At 57.6% G+C, this 24,024-nt stretch overlaps 1 protein-coding gene across 1 annotated transcript; it reads left to right on the top strand.

Moving 5' to 3' along the window:
- Window positions 1-3,357: 3,357 nt before the first annotated feature.
- On the top strand, window positions 3,358-14,408 carry ZP1 (zona pellucida glycoprotein 1). Its single transcript, XM_015075436.3, is given in 13 exon segments — window positions 3,358-6,641; window positions 7,888-8,009; window positions 8,232-8,544; window positions 8,712-8,855; window positions 9,687-9,874; window positions 9,953-10,050; window positions 11,446-11,573; window positions 11,656-11,845; window positions 11,939-12,083; window positions 13,173-13,254; window positions 13,363-13,482; window positions 13,705-13,809; window positions 13,812-14,408. Coding segments are annotated over 13 exon segments (1,956 nt in total). The 5' UTR covers window positions 3,358-6,421; the 3' UTR covers window positions 13,913-14,408.
- The last annotated feature ends 9,616 nt before the right edge of the window (window positions 14,409-24,024 follow it).

The raw sequence follows: 24,024 nt of genomic DNA, 5'->3' as shown, positions 1-24,024 counted from the left end.
GGGCAATACAGCTTTTATTTAAAGTGGGCTGTGAGCTGACAGAGCTTTATAAATTTGCATTTAATTGCTCCCCAGGTCCTTGCTGACCAAGCTTCCCGGGGTCAGGAACCGTTTCTTCAAACCCAGCGTCCCAGCAAGTCGGAGGGTCTCAGTAAAACATGTTTAAAACCCCAGTGTCCCCCGTATCAGGGCAAGGCACCCCCTCCCACGGGATTGAGTGTACAGGAATCTTCCACTTAGACACAGGCTAAATTTCAGGGCCTGGAGCTTCACGAACTTGCTGAGAGCCTGCGATCCTGAGTGAAGAATGTATAAAATACCAGGACCATGTGATGGGGATAGTATTTCTCGCTGCAGCCCAAAGTGGCAGATCGGTAAGAGCCTTGATTATCCAAAATATGAGCGCTGGGAGGCGTCCTTTCCTGTAGGTCACAGGGGGCTCGGTCTTAGAGGCAAGTGCCTACAGCCCTCCCAAGAAAGTAGGCAGGTGCCTCCATTCTGCTTCAGGGAAAGGAGCACCCACCCCACCCCTGCCCTGCTGACCCATGAACATCCTCTAAGGTCATGCAGTGGAGGGTGGTGGGTAAGCTCAGGGACTCTGGGACCCGACCGCCTGTGTTTGGATCTGGCACTGCCACTCCCTGGCGTGTGACTTGGGCAAGTAACTTCACGGCAGTAGAATTTTTACAAAGGACTCCTGCCCAGCCCCTTCCCCAAAGTGCAGAAGTCGGTGCACAAATTGCTTTGAGGGCTAAAAAAGAATCCCCCCCTTCATCCCCCTCCCTCCCCACTGGATCTCTGCCCTCCCTTGCCCCCTTGTGCAGTGAACATCTTGCACAATCTCTCAGGGCAGCCCCGCTAAGGGGCTTCGTACCTGAAATCTTCATTCCTCAGACCTTTCCCCCAACCCTTGTTTCCAAGTGGCTCATCTCCCAACCCTCCTCCCTGAGGACAACTTAAAAGCTGCTAAAACAAACAAAAAAGTACTCCAGATGAACAGGGCCCTAAGGCATTTTCTAAAGAAGGAGGCAGTGACGTTTGTCCCCGTGGGGCCCCTCGGCTGCACTCCCACGGTGGAGACAGACCTCTGGGAACGTATTCCCAGAGCCCATGTGCCACCCACAGTCTCTACGTGTACGATGCTGGGGTGCGACGAGCCTCCTCCCGGCTGGTTGCAGGAACCAACAGCCTGTGTCTGCCCCTCTGAGAGCAAGCCTCGGGAGCAGAGGGGGCCTGGGGCGGGGCCTTGCTGGCTGGAAGCAGAGGACAGGAGCCTCCAGCGACCAAGTGTCAAGAGCACAGGCTGGGGGCCTCAGTCAGTTAAGCATCCAACTTCAGCTCAGGTCATGATCTTGCGATTCATAAGTTCGAGCCCCAAGTCCAGCTCTGTGCTGACGGCTCAGAGCCTGGAACCTGCTTCAGATTCTCTCTCTGCCTCTCCCCCACTCTCTCTCTCTCTCTCTCTCTCTCTCTCTCTCTGTCTCTCTCAAAAATAAACATTAAAGAAAAAATTTAAAAAAAGAAAGAGTGCCAAGGGCCCTCACGGAGAGCAGGGTCCGGAGGAGGGTGACCCAGGCCTTTGGCGAGGGCCTGAAATAAATAGCAGAGACCAGTAATGTGCAGCTGAGTGTACATCTCCCAGAGGGCTTGTTGAACCCAGGACGCTGGGCCTTACCCCAGAGCGTCCGGTCCAGCAGGTTGCATTTCCATCAGGTGCCCCAAGAGATGCTGGGGCTGCTGGTTCAGGGGGACCACAGAGATCGCTGACCCACTGGAAAGGACAATCACGGTCCTTGGGGTCTGGTATTAGCCGAGGGCCTTCCGTGACCTCCCTCCCTCCTGCTTCGAGGATCAGAGGAAATAATGAGCCAACTGCTCAGCTCACGGCCCCCACGGGGCAGGGATGCACGAACCAGCTGCCATTTAGTTATTTTCAGTGCCGTGTGCTTTTATCTCAGTCTCTTCCTGAGTCCAGACAGATTGCATTTGCCTTTCCCACTCACATATTGGCTGAGAACCTCATTCTGGAAGCAACTGAAGGCCACACCGTAAGCGGTGAACCACAAGATCTCTGTGAGAGAAAAGTCAAGCCCTGTGCTTCAGAGACCGTCAAAGTCGGTGTTGTTATTACCTGCTGTGGCTGTGTTCCCCGTTTCCAGGGCTTTTGCCACAGACCTATTTTTTGAGGGGTCACCACCCAACCCACTACCGATAGCCCTAGCTAACATTTATGGGGTACCCACTACGTGTCAGGCACCCCACTCAGCACTTCACATGTATCGGTCAGGAGAGGCCCCGTCCTCCCGTGGCACCCTCCTTCTGTCCCTGGCTTTCACGAGCAGGAGAGACAGGACGGAGAACTCAGTGAGCCCGTCTGGCTCACGGCACCCCAGCGAGGTTGATCTTTATCTTTTTCTTTTTTTTTAAGTTTATTTCTTTATTTTGAGAGAGAGAGAGAGAAAGAGAGCACAAGCAGGGAAGGGGCAGAGAGAGAAGGAGAAAGAATCCCAAGCCAGCTCCAGGCTCTGAGTGGTCAGTGCAGAACCCAACGCAGGGCTCGATCTCACAAACCGTGAGACCATGACCTGAGCCGAAACCGAGAGTCGGACGCTTAGCCGACTGGGCCACCCAGGCGCCCCTAGGTGGATCTTATTCTTAATTCCGTGTTACAGATTAAGTAAGTGAAGCCCCGTTTTAAAAAATGAAATGTAAAACGGTAAGAAGAAAATAGAATGGTAAGAAGAGATGAGCAAACTGAGGTTTAGAAAGAGGCCAAGTGGGAAGCCGAAATCCCAAGTCTGGTCACTCTGATCTGACCCTCTTTCCTCCGCAGTGAGAACAGTGGTGGCTTTTATTGCCACTGTGTTCAAGTGATGCAGGCTTTGCTCTCAACGCTGCACGTGGGTCTTTTCATTTCACCTTCACAGCCAGCCTACGAGTTAGGTAGTTATTGGCCCCATTACACAGATGAGGAAATCAAGGCAACACGGTCTCCAATGTCAGCAGAGGAGCTGACATCCTTCCTAGGCTGATGAGCTGTGGTGCCCATGAGCCTTTGCAAGAATTGGAATCCTAACCAAGGGTTCAGGGCTCCCCCTTTCCAGGACAGCTTGGCACAACTTTTCTCAAAGGCATCCTTCTGCCCTTGGCCGTGAGGAGGTTCCCTTGCTCTTTTCCTGCCTTTCCAGGGCCTCGGGGGACACATTGCCTTCGTGTGCAGGGACCTTTCTGTATATCAGATTCCATCCCTACCGTAATCATTCCCATTTCTACTTTACTGGTGGGAGCAGGTCCCTTTGCCCCTGAGCAATGAGCACAGGACAGAATCCAGGTTCTCCGTTCCTCTGGCGGGGGTTGGGGGGGGGGGGTTCTCCACCACCTGAGCCCTGTTTCCTCGCAGGGAGACCGCCCTGTTATGGCAGAAAAGCAGATACACGTGGAAGGAATGATGGAGCCAGGAAACCACCGCACCCGTGGGTGACTGTTTGCTAAGGAGCAAGGTGGTCACATACCCACTCTCAAGGTGTCTCCTGTGTTCAAAGAGAAACAGTAACTTGACCGCAGAGGCACCTGGCAGACCGCATCCCACCCAAGTGTTTGGATTTATATCAGCAGCGATAGGACAAACCAGCATGATGAGCCTCCTGACAGAATGCCCTGAGAAGGACACAATGTCACTTCTAGGCTATTCCTGCCCGTTACGGGCTGAATTGTTCCCCCCTACCCCCCCCCCCCCCCGTTCGTATGTGGAAGCCCAACCCCCAGCACCTTGGAATGTGGCTGTATTTGGAGACAGGGCCTTTAGGGGGTGATTAAGTTAAAATAAGCCTGTGAGGGTGGGCTCTAATCCAGTCTGACTGGTGTCCTTATAAGAGGAGGAAATCTGGACCCACAGAGAGCCAAGAGAAGACCACATGAGGACACGGCGAGGAGGCAGCCATCGGCAAGCCAAGGAGAGTGGCTGCAGGAGAAACCAGACCTGCCAACACCTTGGCCTTGGACTTCCAACCTCCAGAACTGTGAGAGAATAAATTTCTATTGTTGAAGCCGCCTACGTGGCTGTATTTTGTTACAGCAGACCCAGCAAACTAATACACCGCCAAAAATGCATAGCCTGGATCTAAGCAGGAGGACACGCCAGACAAAGCCGAGGGAGGGCCATCCTGTAAAGAAACTGGCCTGTACTCCTCAAAACATCAAGGGTATGAAGAACAAAGAATCACGGACTGTGCCAGGTCGGAAAAGCCTAAAGAAGCACCATCTGGGTCTTGTATTGGATCCTAGTCGAGGAAAAACAAACTTTGCCCTTTGCTGTAAAAGTCACGATTAGGACAGTTGGGGAGCTGAGTAAGGTTTGTACGTGAGACACTGGTGCTATGCCAGTGTTGATCTGGTTCGGATCATTTTCCTTGTGTTTTAGGAAGTACCGTCTGCAGTGTTTGGGGGTAAAGGAGGACCATCTGCAACCAGCTCTCAGATGAGAAGGGAGAAAGTGTGGACGTGGGTGTCTGTGTACATAACAGAAAGAGCTAAGAGGAAGAGCTAAAACAAACGTGAAGAGACACAGCGTTGAAAAATAAAGTGCAACTGAGTACGTTTTAAACGTCCCCTTGGCTTTCTGCGACCGTTCATGAATCCTGCAACATCCAGTCTAACAGGAAGGCGCCCTGAGGAGCTGTCCAAAAAGACTTTTCTAGGCAGAAGGGAGTGAGGGCTCGTGTTCACCGGAAGCGGGGCTTGAGCTCACCTGATGTGGGACTCGAACTCACAAACCATGAGATCATGCCCTATACCGAAGTCAGATGCTTAACTGACTGAGCCACCCAGGCACCCCCTTTTGTCTTGTTTTTAACAACAGCTAACATTCAAGGAATCTACGTGAAGGGTATAGGGAGATTCTTTTCAGTAAGTCTGAAATGCTTTCAAACTAACTTTAAAGCCTTCCCTTGTCCTTCAGGAAAAACCCCCCTCACCAGCCCCACCCCCTCCAGGGGCCCAGACCAGCCTGAAGTCCACGTTTGCAGCCCTATGCCTTCATCTCCCCCAATTCCCTCTGCCTCAACACAGTACCCCCACCACCATCCCCTGTGCCCCCCACACTTCTGACCACCCCTACCCCGGCCTGGCCCATCCCTTAACCCGCTCTGTACCCCGGGTGACCCACCGAGCTTCCCCCACGTAAACTCTCGTCACGGCAGACCTCGTCACCGCCAAGCGCTAAGTCGTGACCACAGAGAACTTGTCCCGCCCGTTCTTCGTCGCCGTCCATCTTTCTGTTCACACTGCGAGGTTGGATTATCATCCCCAATTCACAAGCCGGAAAAGGAAGCAGAGAAAAGTGGCATGGCCCGGCTAGAAAGAAGCAGGGGCTGGGTTGGAGCCTGACTCTTAAGGACCGATCCACCACGCGCCAGCTGCCGTGGCCCACGCTCAGCGGCATTGGCTAAGGCTGGTGGGGCCGGGGCGAGGCGCTCCCCTGACATGAGGACGGCGGTAATGAGGCTTTGGGACAGCCTGGCACGTGGGGAGCCCTGCCACCTGTGAGCCAGTCTGCTTGTGGTTAATAGACTTTACTTCTCTGAACTGCCCAGGATTTAGCACAGAGGTCCCAGGTTCCCCGCACCCAGGGCCCCGTACAGTTACCGTCTCACATTGGGGCAGTACGTTTATTGGTTGATGAACCACTGTCGATCCACTGTTACGAACCTAAGTCCATTTCCTTGGCCTCTACCTAACGTCCTTGTTCTGCGCCAGGATCCCATCCAGGAGGCCCCGTTATATTTATTGTCCGTCCTTGTTATTTTCCATTAGTAACAGCCACGGTCCCATTGATGTCCTGACCCTCAGGACAGCCCTGTGAGGGGCCACTAGTCTGTTTACCAACCTGTCCACCCACCATCCATCTGCACACTCTTAGGGCAGGGGCAGTGTCTCGGCCTCTGGGGCCTGCACAGCCGTCCGAGGGCCCGGTTAGTAAATTAACCCAGCCTGCTGCCCGCCCCCACGGCCCCTGCAGCTCTCAGTGGCCCGGAGGCCCCAGTGCAGACAGGAGGCCCTGGAGAGCCAGACTGGGCAGGGAAGGGATGATGAGGGACTTGGAACCACCCCCTCCACCTGCCTGCAGCCTCAACCGTACCAGAAGATTCCCTCCTCCCCACCTCCCAGCCAGGATCACTCAGCGGAGCCAGCATCAACCCCCAGCTGGAAGGCAGGAAGTCAGGGTGAGGGGCAATTTTCAGAGCACCTTCAGGGCCCAGGCCTGGGAGGGTGCCTTCTTTGGCCTTCAGGGAGGGAATTTCACCAGAGCCCCTGGTGGCCAGGCTCCTCCAGGTGGGCCCCCTTTGCCCCTAGAAGTTTCCAGTCACCATCTCCCCCATATAAGGCCTGGGCGTCACCGGGTCATGAGTGAGTGGGGATCGTTATGGTGGCCGTGGTGTATTTGATGACAAGAGCCTCGGCCATGGTCTGGAATGGCTGCGTGGCATTGCTGCTGCTGCTGGTGGCCGCTCTGGGGCTGGGGCAGCAGCCGCACCCTGAGCCTGGTCTCCGGGGCCTGCGGCACAGCTCTGACTGTGGGATCAAGGGCATGCAGCTGCTGGTGTTCCCCCGGCCGGGCCAGACCGTCCGCTTCAAGGTCGTAGGTGAGCATGGCCGGACGCGGGTCCCCACCTCCCGTGCAGCAGGACGAGGAGAGGCCCCTCGGCCCCCACTCTGTCACCACACTGGGGAGGGGGAGGAGGAGGGAGGAAGGTGAGTTGCCAGCCTCAGTTTCCCTGGTCACCCAGGGCCTCTTTTCCCACGGCGAGTTTTCACGACCATCTTGCTGAGAGGCAGGTGTTGGTTTCACTAGGGCCCAGGCTCTGCGTCGGTGACCACGGTCAGCTGATGCCCAGGCTGCTGGCCCCCAGGCCCCTCCGAGGGGCAGGGCCCCGGGGTTGTGGCCTGGTACGGAGAAAACGGGAGTGGGTTTGGAGGGGGGATTTGAATCTGCAGCTTCTCAACTTTGTGTTCTTGAACAACTGACCTGACCTCTCTGAACCCCTGTTTCCTTAACTGTAAGATGGGAACGGTGACCCCAGCCTCGCCATGTGCCCTAAACAGGAGTTCAGGGGTCATGCCCACCCCCGAGGGGTGCCCTGGTGCTCTGGGCGGGCAAGGTGGGTGGACACCCAGCAGGTGTTCCCCCCCTCCCCATGACTGCAACGGCCAGTGAACCTGGCAGACGGGTCACAAGATCCCAGTTCCAAATCCTTCTGCCCCTCATTGTGTGCAGCTGAGAAGACTCACACTCAGCGCCTCAGCCACAGAACGGGGATCCCTGACTTTACAAGAACAGGTCTAAAATCCCCAGCCCAGGGGCACCCGGGTGGCTCAGTCAGTAAAGCGACTGCGGCTCAGGTCATGATCTCACGGTTCGTGGGTTCGAGCCCGGCATCGGGCTCTGTGCTGACAGCTCAGAGCCTGGAGCCTGTTTCCGATTCTGTCTCTCTCTCTGTGCCCCCACTCACATTCTATCTCTCTCAAGAATAAAGAAACCTTAAAAAAAACTTTTAAATAAAACAAATACCCAGCCTGCTGCCTGGGATTGTACTAACCTTTTCTCCTCCGAGTTTTCATTCCTGCTTGCCGTCCAGTACTGTTAACGGGGAACCACAGCGGGAAGGATCCTAAGACCAGCTGAAGCTATTCCCTTACAGATGGGCAAACTGAGACCAGAGGGGAGGGGCCTGGCCAAGAACACACCGGCAGCGAGTCCCCAAGCTAAGGCTGAAGCTGGGGTCTCCCGCTCCCGAGTGGGGTTTTCTCAGCGGTCACCAGCAGCCCCTGGCTTCACCCTTCAGCACTGCTGGCCCTCCCAAACTTCCATCCCTGTCTCCCCTGCCTCAGATGAATTTGGGAACCAATTCGAGGTCCACAACTGCTCTGTCTGCTACCACTGGGTCACCGCCAGGCCCCTGGGACCTGCCGTCTTCTCCGCTGACTACAGAGGTTGCCACGTGCTGGAGAAGGTAGGGATCACTGCTGAGCTCGGGGCAGGCCCCACGGCTGGGAGCCAGCTTGACCTCACACAAGCCCGAGAGGGAGCTCGGGATCGCTGTGCTGGTCACGCCCGCCTGTGGGCTGGTGACCGGGACTAGCCCACAAATCCAGCTCCCTGCCTGACGCCCTCCTCTGCCTGGGAGGCCCGGTGGCCTCACCCAGCTGCTCTCTGGTCACCTTCTCACCTGCAGGACGGGCGCTTCCACCTGAGGGTGTTCGTAGAAGCCATGCTGCGCGACGGTCGAGTTGACGCGGCAGGAGAGGTCACCCTGATCTGTCCTAAACCTGGCCACACCTGGACTCCGGAGTCCCACCTGGCCTCACGCACAGGCTTCTCCCTGCCTACCCCTCATACCCGGCCCCTCCGCCCCACCCAGGAGCACAGCTTCACCCGTCCGACCCCTGCCCTGCTGCCCCTTAGACCTGGAGCCACCCGTCCCACCCTGACTCTGCCCCAGTGGGACATCTTGGAACACTGGGGGGTTGACGAGCCCCTTCACCCAGGTACGTAGGACTTCTCGGTGCGTGTACTGTGTCTGGGCCTTCTGGAGCAGCGAACTGCCTGTTTGCCCTTGACTGGGCCCAGGAAGCCAGCTGCCTCTGTTTCCCTTGGAAGTCTCCTGCCCAGTGTGGCCCTTTCTTGTGTCCTCACCGCTCTGTCCCCTCCCCAGGGGCACCTCTGACCTGGGAGCAGTGCCAGGTGCCCTCTGGGCACATCCCCTGTGTGGTGAGAAGAGGTTCGAAGGAAGCCTGTCAGAAGGCTGGCTGCTGCTATGACCACAGCAGAGCGGTTCCCTGTTACTATGGCAACACAGGTAGGCCTTTCTACACCTGAAACCGGAAGCCATGAGGACCGGAAGGCTTCCTCCCCTGCCCCTCCCCCAACACTGCAACTGCTTCACACCTAGTCCCTAGGAGAGCCCGAGCCCCCGAATGGAGAATGGGCCACAGACGGGACCTTTAGATGGGGGGACCACAGGTCCCAGCTTGCCTGATAACCGTTGTCCCAAGGAACTAGTAGCAGATCTTTTTTTTTTTTTTTTAACGTTTATTTATTTTTGAGAGACAGCGCAAGCAGGGGAGAGGCAGAGCGAGAGGGAGACACAGAATCCGAAGCAGGCTCCATGCTCCGAGCTGTCAGCACAAAGCCCGACGTGGGGCTCGAACCCACGAACCACGAGATCACGACTTGAGCCGAAGTCAGACACTTAACCGACTGAGCCACCTAGGCGCCCCCCTAATAGATCTGCCTTTGCATGTACCCCATCCTTTTAGATCTAGAACATTCCAGTTTACTTTTTTAAGTTTATTTAAGTAATCGCCACAACCCAACGTGGGCCTCAAACTCATGACTCCAAGATAGAGTCCCATGTTCGTCCAGCTGAGCCAGACACCCCTAGGGCATCCCAGTTTAGATGACAAATTCAACAGTGCCCCTACTTTCGTAGTTTATTTCCATGCACGAGAAAATCTGGGTCTGTAAAGGGTTTGCTCAAGCCACCACAGGCACAGAGAGTAAGAGAAGCCAGGTCTCCCGACCCCCAGGGCAACACCTAAGTACTGTCTCCCAGCCCACCCCCCACATCTGCCGCACGGACACTAACTCCGAGGTCCTGGTCAGCCTCTTTGATCTGCCTTCGTCCTAGCAACTGTCCAGTGCTTCAGAAATGGCCATTTCGTCCTGGTGGTGTCCCAAGAAACAGCCTTGGCACATGGGATCACCCTGGCCAACATCCACGTGGCCTATGCCCCCACCAGCTGCTCCCCGACTCAGGACACGGGGTCCTTCGTGGTCTTCCAATTCCCTCTGACCCACTGTGGGACCACCGTCCAGGTAGGAGTGGGGCCATGGCCTGGTGCCCAGGACCACCCCCCTGGAGGGCCTCACCCAGCTGTCCTTCCTCTCCCACAGGTGGTTGGCAACCAGCTCCTCTATGAGAACCAGCTGGTGTCAGACATCGACGTCCGAATGGGGCCACAGGGCTCCATCACACGGGATGGCGCCTTCCGGTGAGGGCACCCTTTCTTGCACAGGCTGGGCTGTGGGCTTGGGTGTGAGGGGAGCACGGGTGAGCTTAGGACGGGCTGCGGAGCCACCTGGGCTCCGTCCATGCTGTTCCCTGCTGTGTGATCTCAGGAGAGCCCCTGGGCTCCTCCCAGCCTCCCCCACCAGCCCCAGGGTCCTCAGCAGCACTTGCCTTTTTTCCTCCAAGAACTAAGCTCAGAAGCTAAGCTGCAGGCATCCTCGTCGAGGCCCCTAGAAAAAGTGGAGGCCCTGAGTGTGGCTGTTGCTACCTCCCCATTTCCGAGGTCACAAAGCCACAGATGAAGCAGAAGATACCTGGGGGGGGGGGGGGGACTCTTGGAGGGTGTGCTGGGGTGGAGGGAGGAGCAGAGGGTTACCTCTTGTTGAAATGGGCCCCTGGGACCTGCAGGCTCCGGCGGCAGAACGAGCCCGGGAGGCCAGGGTGGGCACCCCGAGGGAGCTGGGCTTGTCACACCTGCCCTTGAACTTATGGGGCCAATACATCTGTGCATAAAATCCTGTGCTTGGCACAGAGCGGAAGCCCAGGTGTCTTTCTCTCCACCCCACCCGCCCTGAGGGCCAGGGAAGGGTGCTGGTGTGAGGGTCCAAGTGTCTTTTGCTTTAAAATCCTAAGTGCCTCTACAGGCCAGGGGGTAGTTGGGGGTGGGGATAGATCGGCTGTGCTGTAGACCCTTGGGTTCACAAGTGGTGGGAGCTAGTCGGAACCCAGCAGGGCTCCAGGGATTCCCAGAGGAAGGGGGCCGTGAGGGGGAACAGCTGTAGCCGGTGGGAATAGGCAGGTGGTCAGACAGGGTCTGCAGCTCGAGCGCGGGCCTCGAGCGCGGGCCTCGAGCGCGGGCCTCGAGCGCGGGCCTCGAGCGCGGGCCTCGAGCGCGGGCCTCGAGCGCGGGCCTCGAGCGCGGGCCTCGAGCGCGGGCCTCGAGCGCGGGCCTCGAGCGCGGGCCTCGCTCTCAGAAGTAAAGGGAGAGCGCCTAGGAGCTGGAGGTGAAGGTGGGTGGGGTAGGGTGGGGTCCGCTTCCCTAGCAGAACACCAGGGGGCCGGACGTGGGCCCCCCCACTGGGAGCATGCGGTGTCACTTAGGCCAGAGAGAGACCCCAGTCCCCAGGGCCCACCATCTACCACTGCAAGCACAGTGGTGACACTGGGGCGCTGTGACCAGCTTGTGCTGTCCTGGGCAGGTGAGTGGGGCGGGGGGCGCAGGGCCCCCTAGCGGCTTGCTCGGTGGGGTCCGGCCACCCTGCTGGGCCACGCACCCTGGTTGTTGCATCCACGTAGCTGGCGGCTGGTTTACTAAGTGAGCAGGCCATGCTGACTCTGGGTCTTCTCTCCACCCCGTGCTGTTGCACTTGGACTTCAGGCTTCACGTGCGCTGTACCATCAATGCCAGTGACTTCCTGCCGCTCCAGGCGTCTATCTTCCCACGCCCCTCGCCGGCCCCCGTGATCCAGTCCGGCCCCCTGCGGTTCCAGCTGCGGATCGCTACGGGTACAGTCCCCGGAGCCCTCCTCTTCCTGCCCCGTGTCCCCACGCACAGCCCTCCAAGGCTCACGAGTCCCTCGCCCTGCAGATGAGACTTTCCGCTCCTTCTACGAGGAGGGGGACTACCCCATCGTGAGGCTGCTCCGCGAGCCTGTGTCCGTGGAGGTCCGGCTCCTGGACAGGACAGACCCCGGTCTGGTCCTGCTGCTGCACCGGTGCTGGGCCACTCCCAGTGTCAGCCCCTTCCAGCAGCCTCAGTGGCCCATCCTGTCAGAGGGGTGAGCGGCAGTGGGGGCTGGGGCTGCCCTGGGGGCTCCCTCCATCCCCCTCCCTGGTCCCTCTGCGGCTTCCTTGGCCTCTTTCCTTCTCAGGTGTCCTTTCGACGGTGACAGCTACAGGACCCGAATGGTAGCCTCAGACGGGGCAGGGCTGTCCTTCCCATCACACCACCAGCGCTTTACCGTCACCACCTTCGCCCTCCTGGACCCTGACTCCCAGAGGGCCCTCAGGGGACAGGTGAGAAGTGCCTCGGAATGCCTGCTCCCCGAATGTTCCATGGGATAAGCTGGTCCCCGAAGTCCTCCAGCACCCCGCAAGCTGTGGGTCCCCGGAGGTCCCCAGACGGGGCTTCGTGGAGGGTGGTGAGCCAGGTCCTGGCCACCTCCAGACCACTCGAGAGGGAGGAAGGGAAACCCGGAGTATGGATGCCACCAACCCTAAACCTGTACCCTGTTCACGGTGTTCCAGAGTGACTTTGCTTCTGACTCTAGAAAGCGTGCGTTTCACTTCTGCTTGGAATGTTTATAATCTCTCAACTTCTCCGGGAGGTAAATGGGTCCACTTAGGGCATATTTAGGTTTTCTGCAGAATGCACAAGTGACCCCGTAGGCCCTAGGCTTCCATGGAATTTGTTCTACTGAAAGATGCCCTCACAAGACTACATACAGCCAACTCTGGATCTCGAAGCAGCCGCACGTTATTAGCCCAGGTGCAGACAGACGTCACCGGTTAGCACTGTGAGGGTGGCTTCATTCTCCTCTTTACCTCCTGCCTCTCGGGAGCCAAGAGCCTCTCGCCTGCTGGATGAAGGTGCATCTGCTGGCTGGGCCTCCAGGGGCTGGCTCAGCTCCGCTCTGCTCCTCCGGCTTCTTCTCCTCCTCCTGGGAGCTGCCCCTGGCTTTGTTTCTGGAAGCGGGGATAGCCCGTCCCCCGGCTGCCTGGCGGAGCCCCACCTCCTCGGAGGCCAGCACTGCCGGGGGACTCAGCAGTCGGGGCCACACTGGAGAAGCTGAGGGCTGGGGCCAACTCCCAGGCCGAGCTGCCTGCCCGCAAGGAACCCGGCTGCAGACTTGGGCCACCGGGAAGGAGGGGAGGCACAGGTTCCAAATTAGGAAACGACGGTTCTGGCGCTGCCCCTCAGCAGGCGAGGCCGTGGTTTTGGTCTTGGTCTACACAGCCAGACCTCAGCCCGCCGGGCGGCCGGACAGCTGGCAGCCGTGTGGACTCCGCCTAGGCCCTGGATTCTGGGTGCTTCCTAGGTCTGGTGCTTCCTGTCCGTGGCTCCAAGCTGGCCCCGTGCTCTTGACCGTATTCTCTTCCCGCCAGGTTTACTTCTTCTGCCACTCCTCCGCCTGCTGCCCCTCGGGGCTGGAGACGTGCTCGACCACGTGCAGCTCTAGGCCCGCTAGTGAGTCCGGGGCGGGACGGAGGGGTGGTCTTCGTTCTTCTGGCCGCAGGCCTGTTCCTGGCTTCTGGGCCAGAGACCGGCCCACGATGCCACCCCTCCCCCGCCCAGGACAGCGACGATCGTACACTCCGCGCGGCATGGCCACCAGGCCGCAGAACCTCGTGAGCTCTCCAGGGCCAGTGGACTTTGAGGATTCCTCCGGGCAGGAGCCCCCGCTGGGGCCCACAGGTACCGGCAGGCGTGTTGCTGCCGGGGGACGCTCCGCCGCAGTGCAGGCGGGAAAGGGTGCGACAGCACTGGGGGCAGGGAACTGGGCAAAGACGGCCCACCCGACCCGGGGGGACGACAGCCTCAGCTCTGCCGGGCGTCATCACAAAGGTCTGGTGGGTGGAGACGGTCGGAGGCACCTCGCTCAGCCCTGCAAGCCTTCGAACCCCTTCTCTCCCACAGGCTCCCCCAGGAACGCTAACCAGAGGCCTCTCCTCTGGGTGGTCCTTCTGCTGGTGGCTGTGGCCCTGGTCCTTGGGGTCGGGGTTCTCGCGGGCCTGAGCGAAGCCAAGCCCAGAAGCTCCAGGAGGGCGACAGAGGGCGACTGGGCTCAATAAAGCACCGTGTCCAGCCTGCCCAGCGGGTGTGGAAAGCTATTCGTGGCGACTAGAAAGATTCGGTCTCAGAAGCGTGTTCCTTCGTGTCAGGTCTGTCGTGTCAGAACCGTGACCTCTTCGACAAATACTTAATATGGGCCGCGCCCTGGGCAGAGTCCGGTGTCTCCCAAGGCTGATTCGGGAGACTTTGCCTTTCAGCAAGGAGAGACGGCATTCCAGAGAGAACCAGATAAGCGAGGGTAGAGGAGGGTACAATCACAGCAGAGTCCGAGCCCCAGTAGGTAGGAATGGGGAGCCCCGAGGGTGAAATGGCCCGTGAAGGCCTGACCCTGTCGCCCAGACCTGGGAGTTCTGACTTTCTCACAGCACGCTGCTCAGCTCCCCATGGGGAAGGGGCACCCAGAGCTCCTGGGGCCTTGAAGGAACTCTTCAGTCTTGCTCTGAGCCTCAGCTTCCCGCTAAAGGATGCTGGGGCCCGCCAGCCTCCCTCTCCCCTCCTTCAGCACACGCCACCCCCCCCCCCCCCCCGCCAGACTAGTCCACTCCCGGGCTGACACAGCAGCCTCTTGGCCCTGATGCTGGCTGCCACAGTGAGCCTGGCCCCCCCCACAGCTCAGTACCAACACTGGTTGTGTTGCTGACTTTCGTGTGCCCCTGTAGGACCTAGGCCTTCATCTCTGACTTGGCCACAAAGACCTTTCCAGACTGACCTGTAGATCTAGGCTGGGAAGGGGTAGCAGTTGGGAGGGGTTGGGGGGGTGGGGTAGGGTTCAGCCTCTGGTGACAGGAGAGAATAATCTGGTAGGTGAGTCCAAACTTGACTTTCGATCTTTTTTCTAAAGGCCTTGGTGGGGCATGAGCTGTGACAGGGAACCACACAAGTGAGGCCGGGGGCCTTGGCACTAGGCAGGGGCTTCTCTTTTCTGGCCTGCTCTACCTTCTCGGTGTGGGGATACTGGTCAAATAGAGGGGCTCCAAAATCAAGCTGCTTCGTTACAACCCCAGTTCTGTCTTTTACTAGCTGTAATACTGAGTTACTGAACTTTTGGGAGCCTGTTTCCCCCTCTGGAAAATGGGGGTGATCCCCATCCCCATCCCCACAAGGGTGTTAGGTAAATTAACAGAAGAATCCCTCAAGGAGCACATGACAACATTTACTGAACGCCGTAAACTACTAGAATTTTTCTTCTCTGCCCCAAGCTTCATGCTTTGCTTAAACTCTGAAGACCAGTTTATAGCCCAGAGGAGGAGGGGCTGGGGAAAAGGCTCGCTGGGGGTGGCAGCATGGATCTTCGGGCCCGAGTGTTCTAGACACTTGCCGTGGGAGTTAGCCAAGGAACTTCCCTTGTCTGGGGCTGCCTTCCCGCTGTGACCAGGGATGGCCAGTGCTGTCCGACCTCCTGGCCTGTACTCGGGGCCAGGGTGAAATTATGAGGATTCGTAGCTTTGGTGTTGGGTGAAGGAGCCAGACTGACTTGGTCTGAAGGGGTCAAGGTTCTGGTTCTTCCATCCAGGACCGACTCTTCTTTCTTACCACGGCCTTCATCATCCAGGCTCACGTAGGCATTTCAAATGGCACAGAAGGGTGGTTCTATGAATTGCATCGATGCTGTGCTTAACCACGATTCTGTAGATCCCACATGGAATCACATTATGTAACTTTAAGGGTGTCGTGTGTGTTTTCTTACCACGAAGGTAGACCTCTTGAATTATTCCCTATTTTAATAGCTGCTGTCTCTTCTATATCGCCGTTAAACTGATACATTTGATCTCCTTTGGGTAGAATTCAAATCTATGAATGTGAACCCTTGTTATCTAAGCATGTGATTCTTACAGTTCTCTCAGAAGTTCTCAGAACCGTTGGATCAAAAGCTGTGCGCCTTCTGTCAGGCTCTGGGGGAACACATGGGGTACCAGTAGCCTGCCCCCCCACCCCACTCCACCTTGCTGCCCCAGATCAGTATCGTTCTAAAGCTTTGCCACCCATGCTGCCTAAGGCAGATAGCGTTGCTGGCCTAAAATGTAACTCTTTGGGGGCGCCCGGGTGGCTCAGTCGGTTAAGAGTCCCACTCTTGATTTCAGCTCAGGTCATGATCTCCTGGGCATGAGATCGAGTCCATACTAGGCATGGAGCCTGCTTGAGCTTCTCTTCCTCTTCTGCCCCTTCTCTCTCTCTCTCTCTCTCTCTCTCTCAAATACATATTAAATTTTTTTAATAAAATGTACCTCTTTGATTAGAGGACAAGCATCTTTATAGCCTCGGGGTCTTACGAACTTTCTCTTTGTGTCTCTGCCCTCCTGAACTTCTCTCCCTGTCTGCAGAGAGCTTCCCCAAGTCAGGGGGCAGGCAGGGTCTCCATCTTCTTTCCCACCGAGTCTGCCCCTGCTCCCTTCCTCGGTGCAGCTCTTCTGTCTTGCTGTTCGAGAGGATTTTGCAGCTGTCGTTTTTCCCTCCTATTTGTATCTTCGAATGTGGCCAGAACCTTATTACCCTATGTAATCACGAAAGGATCCATTTGCTCTCTGGATGTCCCAACATGGTGCTTGAGGTGTTTCTCGCCCACTGTCAAGTGTATGCAGGTGTGGGGATTTTGACAACTTTGGCAATCGGTACTTGTCCGCGGAGTTTGTCAACACTCCTGTGTCCAAGGGCTCTGTTGACAGGAGCGGACAGACGTACGTGAGCAGTGAGGGTCGCTGCGGCACGAGGTTCCCTTGCTTTCCCCGGAGAGGGGCAATCTCGGCTTTGGCTTTCGCAGATCTCAAAACCCCGTCCAAATTCTGCCCAACGTAGAACTTCTTCCCTCCCCTAAACCACCTCTGAGCTGGAGCAGGAACTCGAGCCTTGACAACAGTTGGGTCAGACCTGATGGGGTTGATAACAAACCACTTGTGCTGACCTGTGGCAGGAAGCAGAGCGGCTCAGGGGCCTCTCAGGTTCTCTCTTCCTGCCCTTTTAGGGAAGGGGTAAGGGCTAGGCCTGGAGCTGGGTGAAGATCCCACGGACTCCCCTACTTCGCCTGCCCCCAGGCTCCCTCATGCTTCCACGTTGGCAGAGAGCAAAGCCACGTGCTCTGCCTTAAAGGGGGACGACACCTCTCAGCCTGTCGCCTCGACTTCAGCAACCTCTGACTCCCTGAAGAGTGGCCGCGTGCCCAGGCATTTCTGTAAGGGCTTTTCCTAGAAAAGTGCCACTTCTGTCCCAGCAGCAGGAAGACTAGATGCCCGATCAACCTTTGGAAGGAAACCACTAAACTGTCAGATGATATGCACATCTGTTAAAAACCTGTTTACATCATCGCAAACAGGAGACGGGGGGAAAACATGCACATAGGCCAAAAATAAAAGCAAAAACTCTGAGAAGTAAAACCAACTTCTATTCTGGGGTTTCTGCAGAACCCTGGAGACCTTGATGTTCTAACAAGTCCAGGGGAGCAGAGGTCAAGCCCAGAGCCTGCCAAATGTGGGGCATCTCGAGCTGGGCCTCCTATGGAAGCTGGGACTGGAGAGGGCTTCATCCTCGATGCAAGACTGAAGAAGAAATGAACCCCTTGCACAGACGGGGGCAGCAAGGGGCCTTGCCTATTTTCAACTCCGTGCTGGATAGACACAAACAACAAAAAGCACTCCCCCGAGAGCGACAATTCCGTCTTCTCTAGGGTGTGCAGGCCAAGTTCTTAGACGAGGGTAGGGGTCTAGGGAATGCTCAAAGTTTCAGTTGAAAAAAAGTTCAATGGCTAAATTTAATTTGAAGTGATCCCCGGGCTTCAGGCAAGAGCAAATAAATGCAAATCCTGTCGGGGGGGGGGGGGGGCAGAATGTGGTTTCACCCAGTCTCAAAGAATTCTCATAATAACTTCCAAACTCATGAGATACTATAGAGTGAAAAAATAAGGCACACACTGGGAAGATAGTTAACACCTTGACAAAATGATCAAACACAGAATGTGTGTGTGTGGGGGGGGCCTGGACATGGATGAAAAGAGGCTCCACCCCATCAGTAATCACGGATGTGAAAATTAAACTTCAAGGTACTATCACACACCCACAAGACTAGCAAAATTTAAAAATCAGAAAATACGAAGGGTTGGTGAAGGGTATGAAGGCTCGAACACTCCTCCACATGGTTAACGAGAGTGCAGACTGATAATGCTGTGTGGTTAAAGGGCTCGTCGTTACCTATGGTGCCATCTATACACGTCCCCTCCTAGGTTCACTAATAGCCTAGGAAAGACCCTTGTGACAGAATGTTCACAGAAACATTGTGATAGGCAAATTGGAAACAACACGTGTCAGGCGTCAACAGGAGGCCGCAGCAACGCACTGTGGGTGTGAACCTATGACCGAGTCCCACAGTGAACGAGAGGGTTTATCTGTTCGGGTTTATCACTTGCAGGCTGGCCTCCCCGAAAAGGGAACTGTCCTCTTACAAGGCTCCGTGGAGTCCGGCCACTGCCAAGTGCCTAAGGCGCCAATCAATTACAAAGCTTGGACCCCAGCCCCCTGATGAGGCGCTTTTCTGAGGATAAAGGCGGCACTCATCAGCTAACTCCCGCCACGCGGGCTGGCCACCACGGCCAGCTGCAAGAACAGTGTGGACCCTAGATCCGCGACTGTATCGGGGCAGGGTCGGTGCAGCCCCCCAGACGGTGAGCTGGCAGGTTAGGGCTGGAACAAAGGTTCTGCTGCGTCACGGCTCCCGTGTCCCCTCCCCTGGTGACCGTGGCAGAGCTGAGCCTCGTGACCATGCAGCTGAAATGCACCACAGCCCCACGCGGGCACCTCCCGCGCACAGCGCACCGCCCCGTGAGGGACGGGCCACGTGGGACCCGCCCTGTGGGGCCTCTCCCCTCTCCAAGGAGCGCGGTTCCAGAAGCCTGGTGGGAGTTCTGTCTGGCCACTGCCTTTGTTTGCACAGCAGTGAATGAACCATAACCACACACGTCAACGCGGGTAAATCTCGAGAACAACGTGAAGCAAATGAAGTCAGAGCAAGCTGAACGATTTCAGGTCCAAGAAGTTCAAAATTAAGCATCCCCCCCCATACGCACAATATCGTGGTAAAATTAAAGGGAAAAGTGGAAGAAGGATCCACCCGTTTCAGGGGAGTGGTTTCTTCTGCAGTCACAGAAGAACAGAGGGCCCCCACGACTGTCCTTAAGCTGGGCGCTGGATACAAGGGTGTTTAGTATTCTTTAAACTGAAAAGGTATGTCTGAGGCCCTTTTGAGCCAGTGTTTCACCATAAGAAATTTCAAAAATGTCAAAGGCCTGTTCCCACGGCTGCAAACCTCCCGGTGAGATCTTTGACTTCAGGCTGCTGGTTGAGACTCCAGTCTGCTGGGCATTTCTCCAGGATTCTCATCCCCCGGCTGTCCACACTGTCTGCTCTCCCCTCCCAGCTCGTCCGTGGGCCGGCTCCCCCGCCCCTCCTCGCTTCAGCCAGGCGGTGGGCAGCCGCGTCCTCTCCTTCGCCTGCCACCCCCACTCTGCTCCTCTGCTCTGTGTCCCAAACCTGCCTGTCACCTCTCCTCAGACCTACCTGACTCGCGGTACGGCCACGACCCCTCCTCCACGTCTGCGCCTCTCAGAACTCGTCCCGTGGCCGTGGTCATCCACACGCTGCCGCCTCCCCGACTGGCCTATGTCCCCGGTCACTCTGTGTCTCCAGAGCCTTAATCTTTGTGACACAGCCGTCGAGCGTCAGGGGCCACCGCGACCCCGAGAGTGTCACTGGATGCCAGCGCAGACAGAAGCAGGGAAAACAGCAGCCAACAACGTGTGCTCTCCACGTGCGTTCGCGCCATTAACCCTCGGCCACCCTCTGAAGCGGGCACCCGTTGGCCAGGTTTTCAGATGTGGAAACTGAGACACAGACGCGGGCACAGAAACCTGATGAGCCGGGATCCGAACTGGGTTGGACCCCAGAGCCCACACTTAACCACGACTCTGCACTCCTAGAAAACCGGAGCGGGCTGTCAGCTCCCGGTGCCTGTCTTCACAGATGACAGGGTAGTCAGCTCGGTCTCTGCAGCCGGATGGCTTCAAGTCCCAGCTCCATGACTCGCTGGGCGGCCTGAGGCCCAGGCACCCCGAGAGCTTGTTTCCGTCTGTACAATGGGGGTAACAGCACCTGCCCGGCACAGTTGTCCTCTGGTGCCGAGCTGCCCCGGTGCCCGTGTTGCGGGAGAGACTAACGTAACCACAGCGCCCCCAGGTGGCCGCCCTGGCCAGGGCCCCAAGGCCAAGCAACCTCCAAGGGCGGAGGAACATGGGGTTTGGGCACACTTGGTCCCCAGGCACGAGCCCAGGCGTGGATTGCCGAGGGGCCAAAGTTCATGCTGGCTGCAGTGAGCGCCGATTGCACCACAAACCATTTCCCTTCAGACACCTGGACTAACGACTCCTCGATCCTGAACACAAAACTCAGGAGCCTGACAACATGAGTCCAGAAGAGGTGAGCCCTCTTAGAATCCACCAGAACCCAACCCACCCGGCTGAGAACTGTTGCCAGAAGGTTCACCTACAAGGCGGCTGAGCCCACAATGGAGAGAGAACGGCGGAGGGTGGGGGGTGGGGGGGCAACTCTCCATCCCATTTTGGCCGAAGTAACCAAGTCTGCCATCCCTGTGTCCTAGGAGAGTCAGAGCCTGGGCTCTGGACTGAGCCCCCTGAGTTGAGTCCGCCTGTCACTGAGCAGCAACGTGACATACAGGAAAGGGGGCGTGACAGCGGTGAGCACACGGCCCCGCCCTTGGAATGAAAATCTAGTTGAGAAAGACAAACGCACGGACACCCGCGAGATCACAGAGCCGTGCTAGAGCCGGGCACCGTGGCCCGGTGAGGTCGCTCCCTGCGGGGCTTCCTGGAGCGAGCCCATCTCTGGGGAGGGACCCCGGAGAAGAGCACGCAGGGCGGGAGGGCGGAGGTAGCTGGCGGAGGAGTAACGGGGCAGTACCAGCAGTGGCGTGGGAGTCGCAGTGCCGGGCAAGCGGTCAGGCAGTGGGGACAGCGCCCCCACTTGGGAATACAAGCGTTACGAGGGACCCTTGAACAACGCAGCGGTTAGGGTACCAGCCCCCGGGGAGTTGAACATCCGTGTGTTAAGTCTGACTTCCGGGATTTAACTACTCACAGCCTGACCGAAGCTGACGCAGACGCGTCTTCATCATAGCGTATCGCAAATGCACACGTCCACGTATTGTATACCTTCCTCTGACCATGAAGTGAGCCATGGAAAACGGTAGTCGGAAGATTGTGAGAGAAAATACGCGTAGGGCACCGCACTGTGTTTACCGAAAAGAAGTCTGCGTGTGAAGGCACCTGCACCATTGGGGTCGTTAAACTAGGAGGAGGACGACGACGAGTGGGGGCAGGGGTGGCGGAAGCAAAGGCAGGAGAAGCAACGGCGATAGAACTGGCGGCGGCAGCAGAAGTGGAAGGAGTATCAGCGGCAGGAGCTGGAATGGAAGGAGTGCGGACAGGAGCAGAAATGGTGGCCGCAGGTGGTAGGAGCAGTGGGGGGGGTAGGAGTGCTGGGAGGGTAGGAGCACTACAGGTAGCCGGAGGAGGAGGAGGGGAGGAGGGAGAGGGGAGCGGGAGGAGGGGGAGGGGAGCGGGAGGGGGGGGGAGGGGAGCGGGAGGAGGGGGAGGGGAGCGGGAGGAGGGGGAGGGGAGCGGGAGGAGGGGGGGGAGGGGAGCGGGAGGAGGGGGGGAGGGGAGCGGGAGGAGGGGGGGAGGGGAGCGGGAGGAGGGGGGGGAGGGGAGCGGGAGGAGGGGGGGGAGGGGAGCGGGAGGAGGGGGGGGAGGGGAGCGGGAGGAGGGGGGGAGGGGAGCGGGAGGAGGGGGGAGGGGAGCGGGAGGAGGGGGGAGGGGAGCGGGAGGAGGGGGAGGGGAGCGGGAGGAGGGGGAGGGGGAGCGGGAGGAGGGGGAGGGGAGCAGGAGGAGGAAGGGAGAAGCTGTAGGGGGGGAGGGGAGCAGGAGGGGGGGAGGGGAGCAGGAGGGGGGGAGGGGAGCAGGAGGGGGGGAGGGGAGCAGGAGGAGGAAGGGAGAAGCTGTAGGAGGAGGGGAGCAGGAGGAGGGAGAGCAGCAGGAGGAGGGACAGCAGCAGGAGTGGTCACAGTTGAAGCGGCAGCACCAGACACCACATATGCAGTACGTATCCCGTGCACCCCCAGCTGACGATCTTTCGTCCATCCTAACTCACTTAAGCCTTACAACATCCCTGATAAGTACAGTATCCCCAGCTTATGAAGAAACCGGATCAGAGAGAAGTTAGCAATATGCCCAAGGGTCGCACCCTAGTGAGGGCAAGGCTGGGATTCGGCGCTCTCACCTCGTCCCCTGGACCCCAAAGGAAGAGGCCTGAAGCCGCAGGGGGATGCAGGGCAGCTGCTCAGATGGCGGGCAGCTAAGGGCAAGGCTGCTTCAAGAATAAAATGAGACAAAGTAAGTACGGCGTCCAGCACTCACTTGATACGAGTAGACAAGCTGGCAGGAAGGAAGTAACATCTCAGGACTTAAAACCCAAACGCGAGGCTCCCCGAGGCCAGGACAGTAGGGGTTAAGGCCCGGTTTTAGGGCAGTGGTCCGGAACTGACTGGGGGGGGCGGGGACTGCAGTCCCTCGGAGATCCTTCGAGATGTATTCCCAGCCCCACCCTGCTGAGAACTGCACCTGAGCACAGACCTAACACATGCTTCATACCATCGGAGCACGGCCAGTGTCCCCTCCTAACCCACGGATCCTCCAAGAACCTGTGTCTTCATCTCTGAAACAGTTTTCCTGGAAACAAAGCCAACCTAACCCTGCATATTAATATCTGGCCAGAAACCAACAGATAGCGCAGTGCTGGGCTAGCACCGTGGTCAAGCTCAGGCCCAGGATGCCCCCTGCCTTCCACCCATCCCCGCCTTCAACACCGCTGCTCTAACACCTGCAAACCACAGCTCTACACCTCCTCCTTTCGAGGTCTGTCCCGCCTCAGGAGAAGGGCTCGATGCTTCTTAACAAGGCATAGAATCCCACCCTCTTCAAACCCAAGATTGGAGTTACTTTGGCTAACGTTGCAAAACCTCTAGGTGTTCTGAGCGCCACCTCCTCTCTCCCCTCCTGGGAGTCTCCTGTAAGAACTAACCCAAGAGGCTGTGTGCTCGAAGATGCCCACGGCTGCGCTATGTGCGAACTACAGCTGTGGTGCATTCTCGAAAGGGGGGGTTCCGTGGACAATCTCTCACACACACACACATACTGTCCAAGTCAGATGAGCAAGCTGGGTTAAAAAGTTAAAGGGTTTCTTTTCTTGCAGTTTTCAAAGGTTTTACTGGCCAAGAAGCATCGGGACCCTCCAAAGGAGAAAACAGCATGCCCCAACTTTCTCGAACAGGGAACAGGGGCCCAGCAAAACACACATGGAGCTCTTGGGTGGCATCGACATGGACCCTGTGCTTCGACCCAGGCCCCCCGCCCCAGAACATATCCTCATCTACAGCCACGGACCCCCTCTTTCTCACCTCGTATTCCCTTACTGGCTCCCATCAGGTCACGGGACGGCTCTCATCCAGGGTCCAGAAGACCTCTCTGGGCCACCCCGGGTCACACACCCTGGCCTCCCTCCTGCCCCTCCCCGGGCCTTGTTCACTCCCCCTGGGAAACCTGGCCTCCCGGCAGCACCCTTCCCCTGCTTTTAGGTCCTAAGCAAGAAGACTGTAAGCCCTTAGAGGCCACCCAACCTTCAGTAGCAAGAATCCTACTCTCACCCCCTACAGCAGCCTTCACCTTCACTATCTGATCTTCCATGTTTATTTATGCTCTGGAGATCTCCCCTGGAATCAGCTCTACTTCAAACATTCAAAAGCCAGAGCTTGGAATGTCTGATTTAAGCCAGCCTGGGACAGGTTTCGCAGCCCCCACAGCGGAGGGAGTCCTTCCTGGATGCTCACAGTTCCTCACCAGCAAGAAAAGGCTGTTTCTCCCTCCCTTCTGGGCTGCTATGGAAGCCAGTCCCACAAAGAAAAGATGTGGCGGTGCCAGTGACAGGAGATCCTCTGAAACCCAAGGTCAAGGCCTGCAGGGGTATGAAAGAATCCTTCTGGCAAACGTGCTTCCTCCCCCTGACCGTCCCGGCTTAAGGCTCCTTTTACAGACACACACAGTAAGGTGCTAGG

The sequence above is a fragment of the Acinonyx jubatus genome, chromosome D1 (genome assembly GCF_027475565.1).
Source record: "Acinonyx jubatus isolate Ajub_Pintada_27869175 chromosome D1, VMU_Ajub_asm_v1.0, whole genome shotgun sequence".
NCBI lineage: Eukaryota > Metazoa > Chordata > Mammalia > Carnivora > Felidae > Acinonyx > Acinonyx jubatus.
Note: the sequence above shows the minus strand (reverse complement) of the source record. Positions and strands in the feature narration are given on the sequence as shown.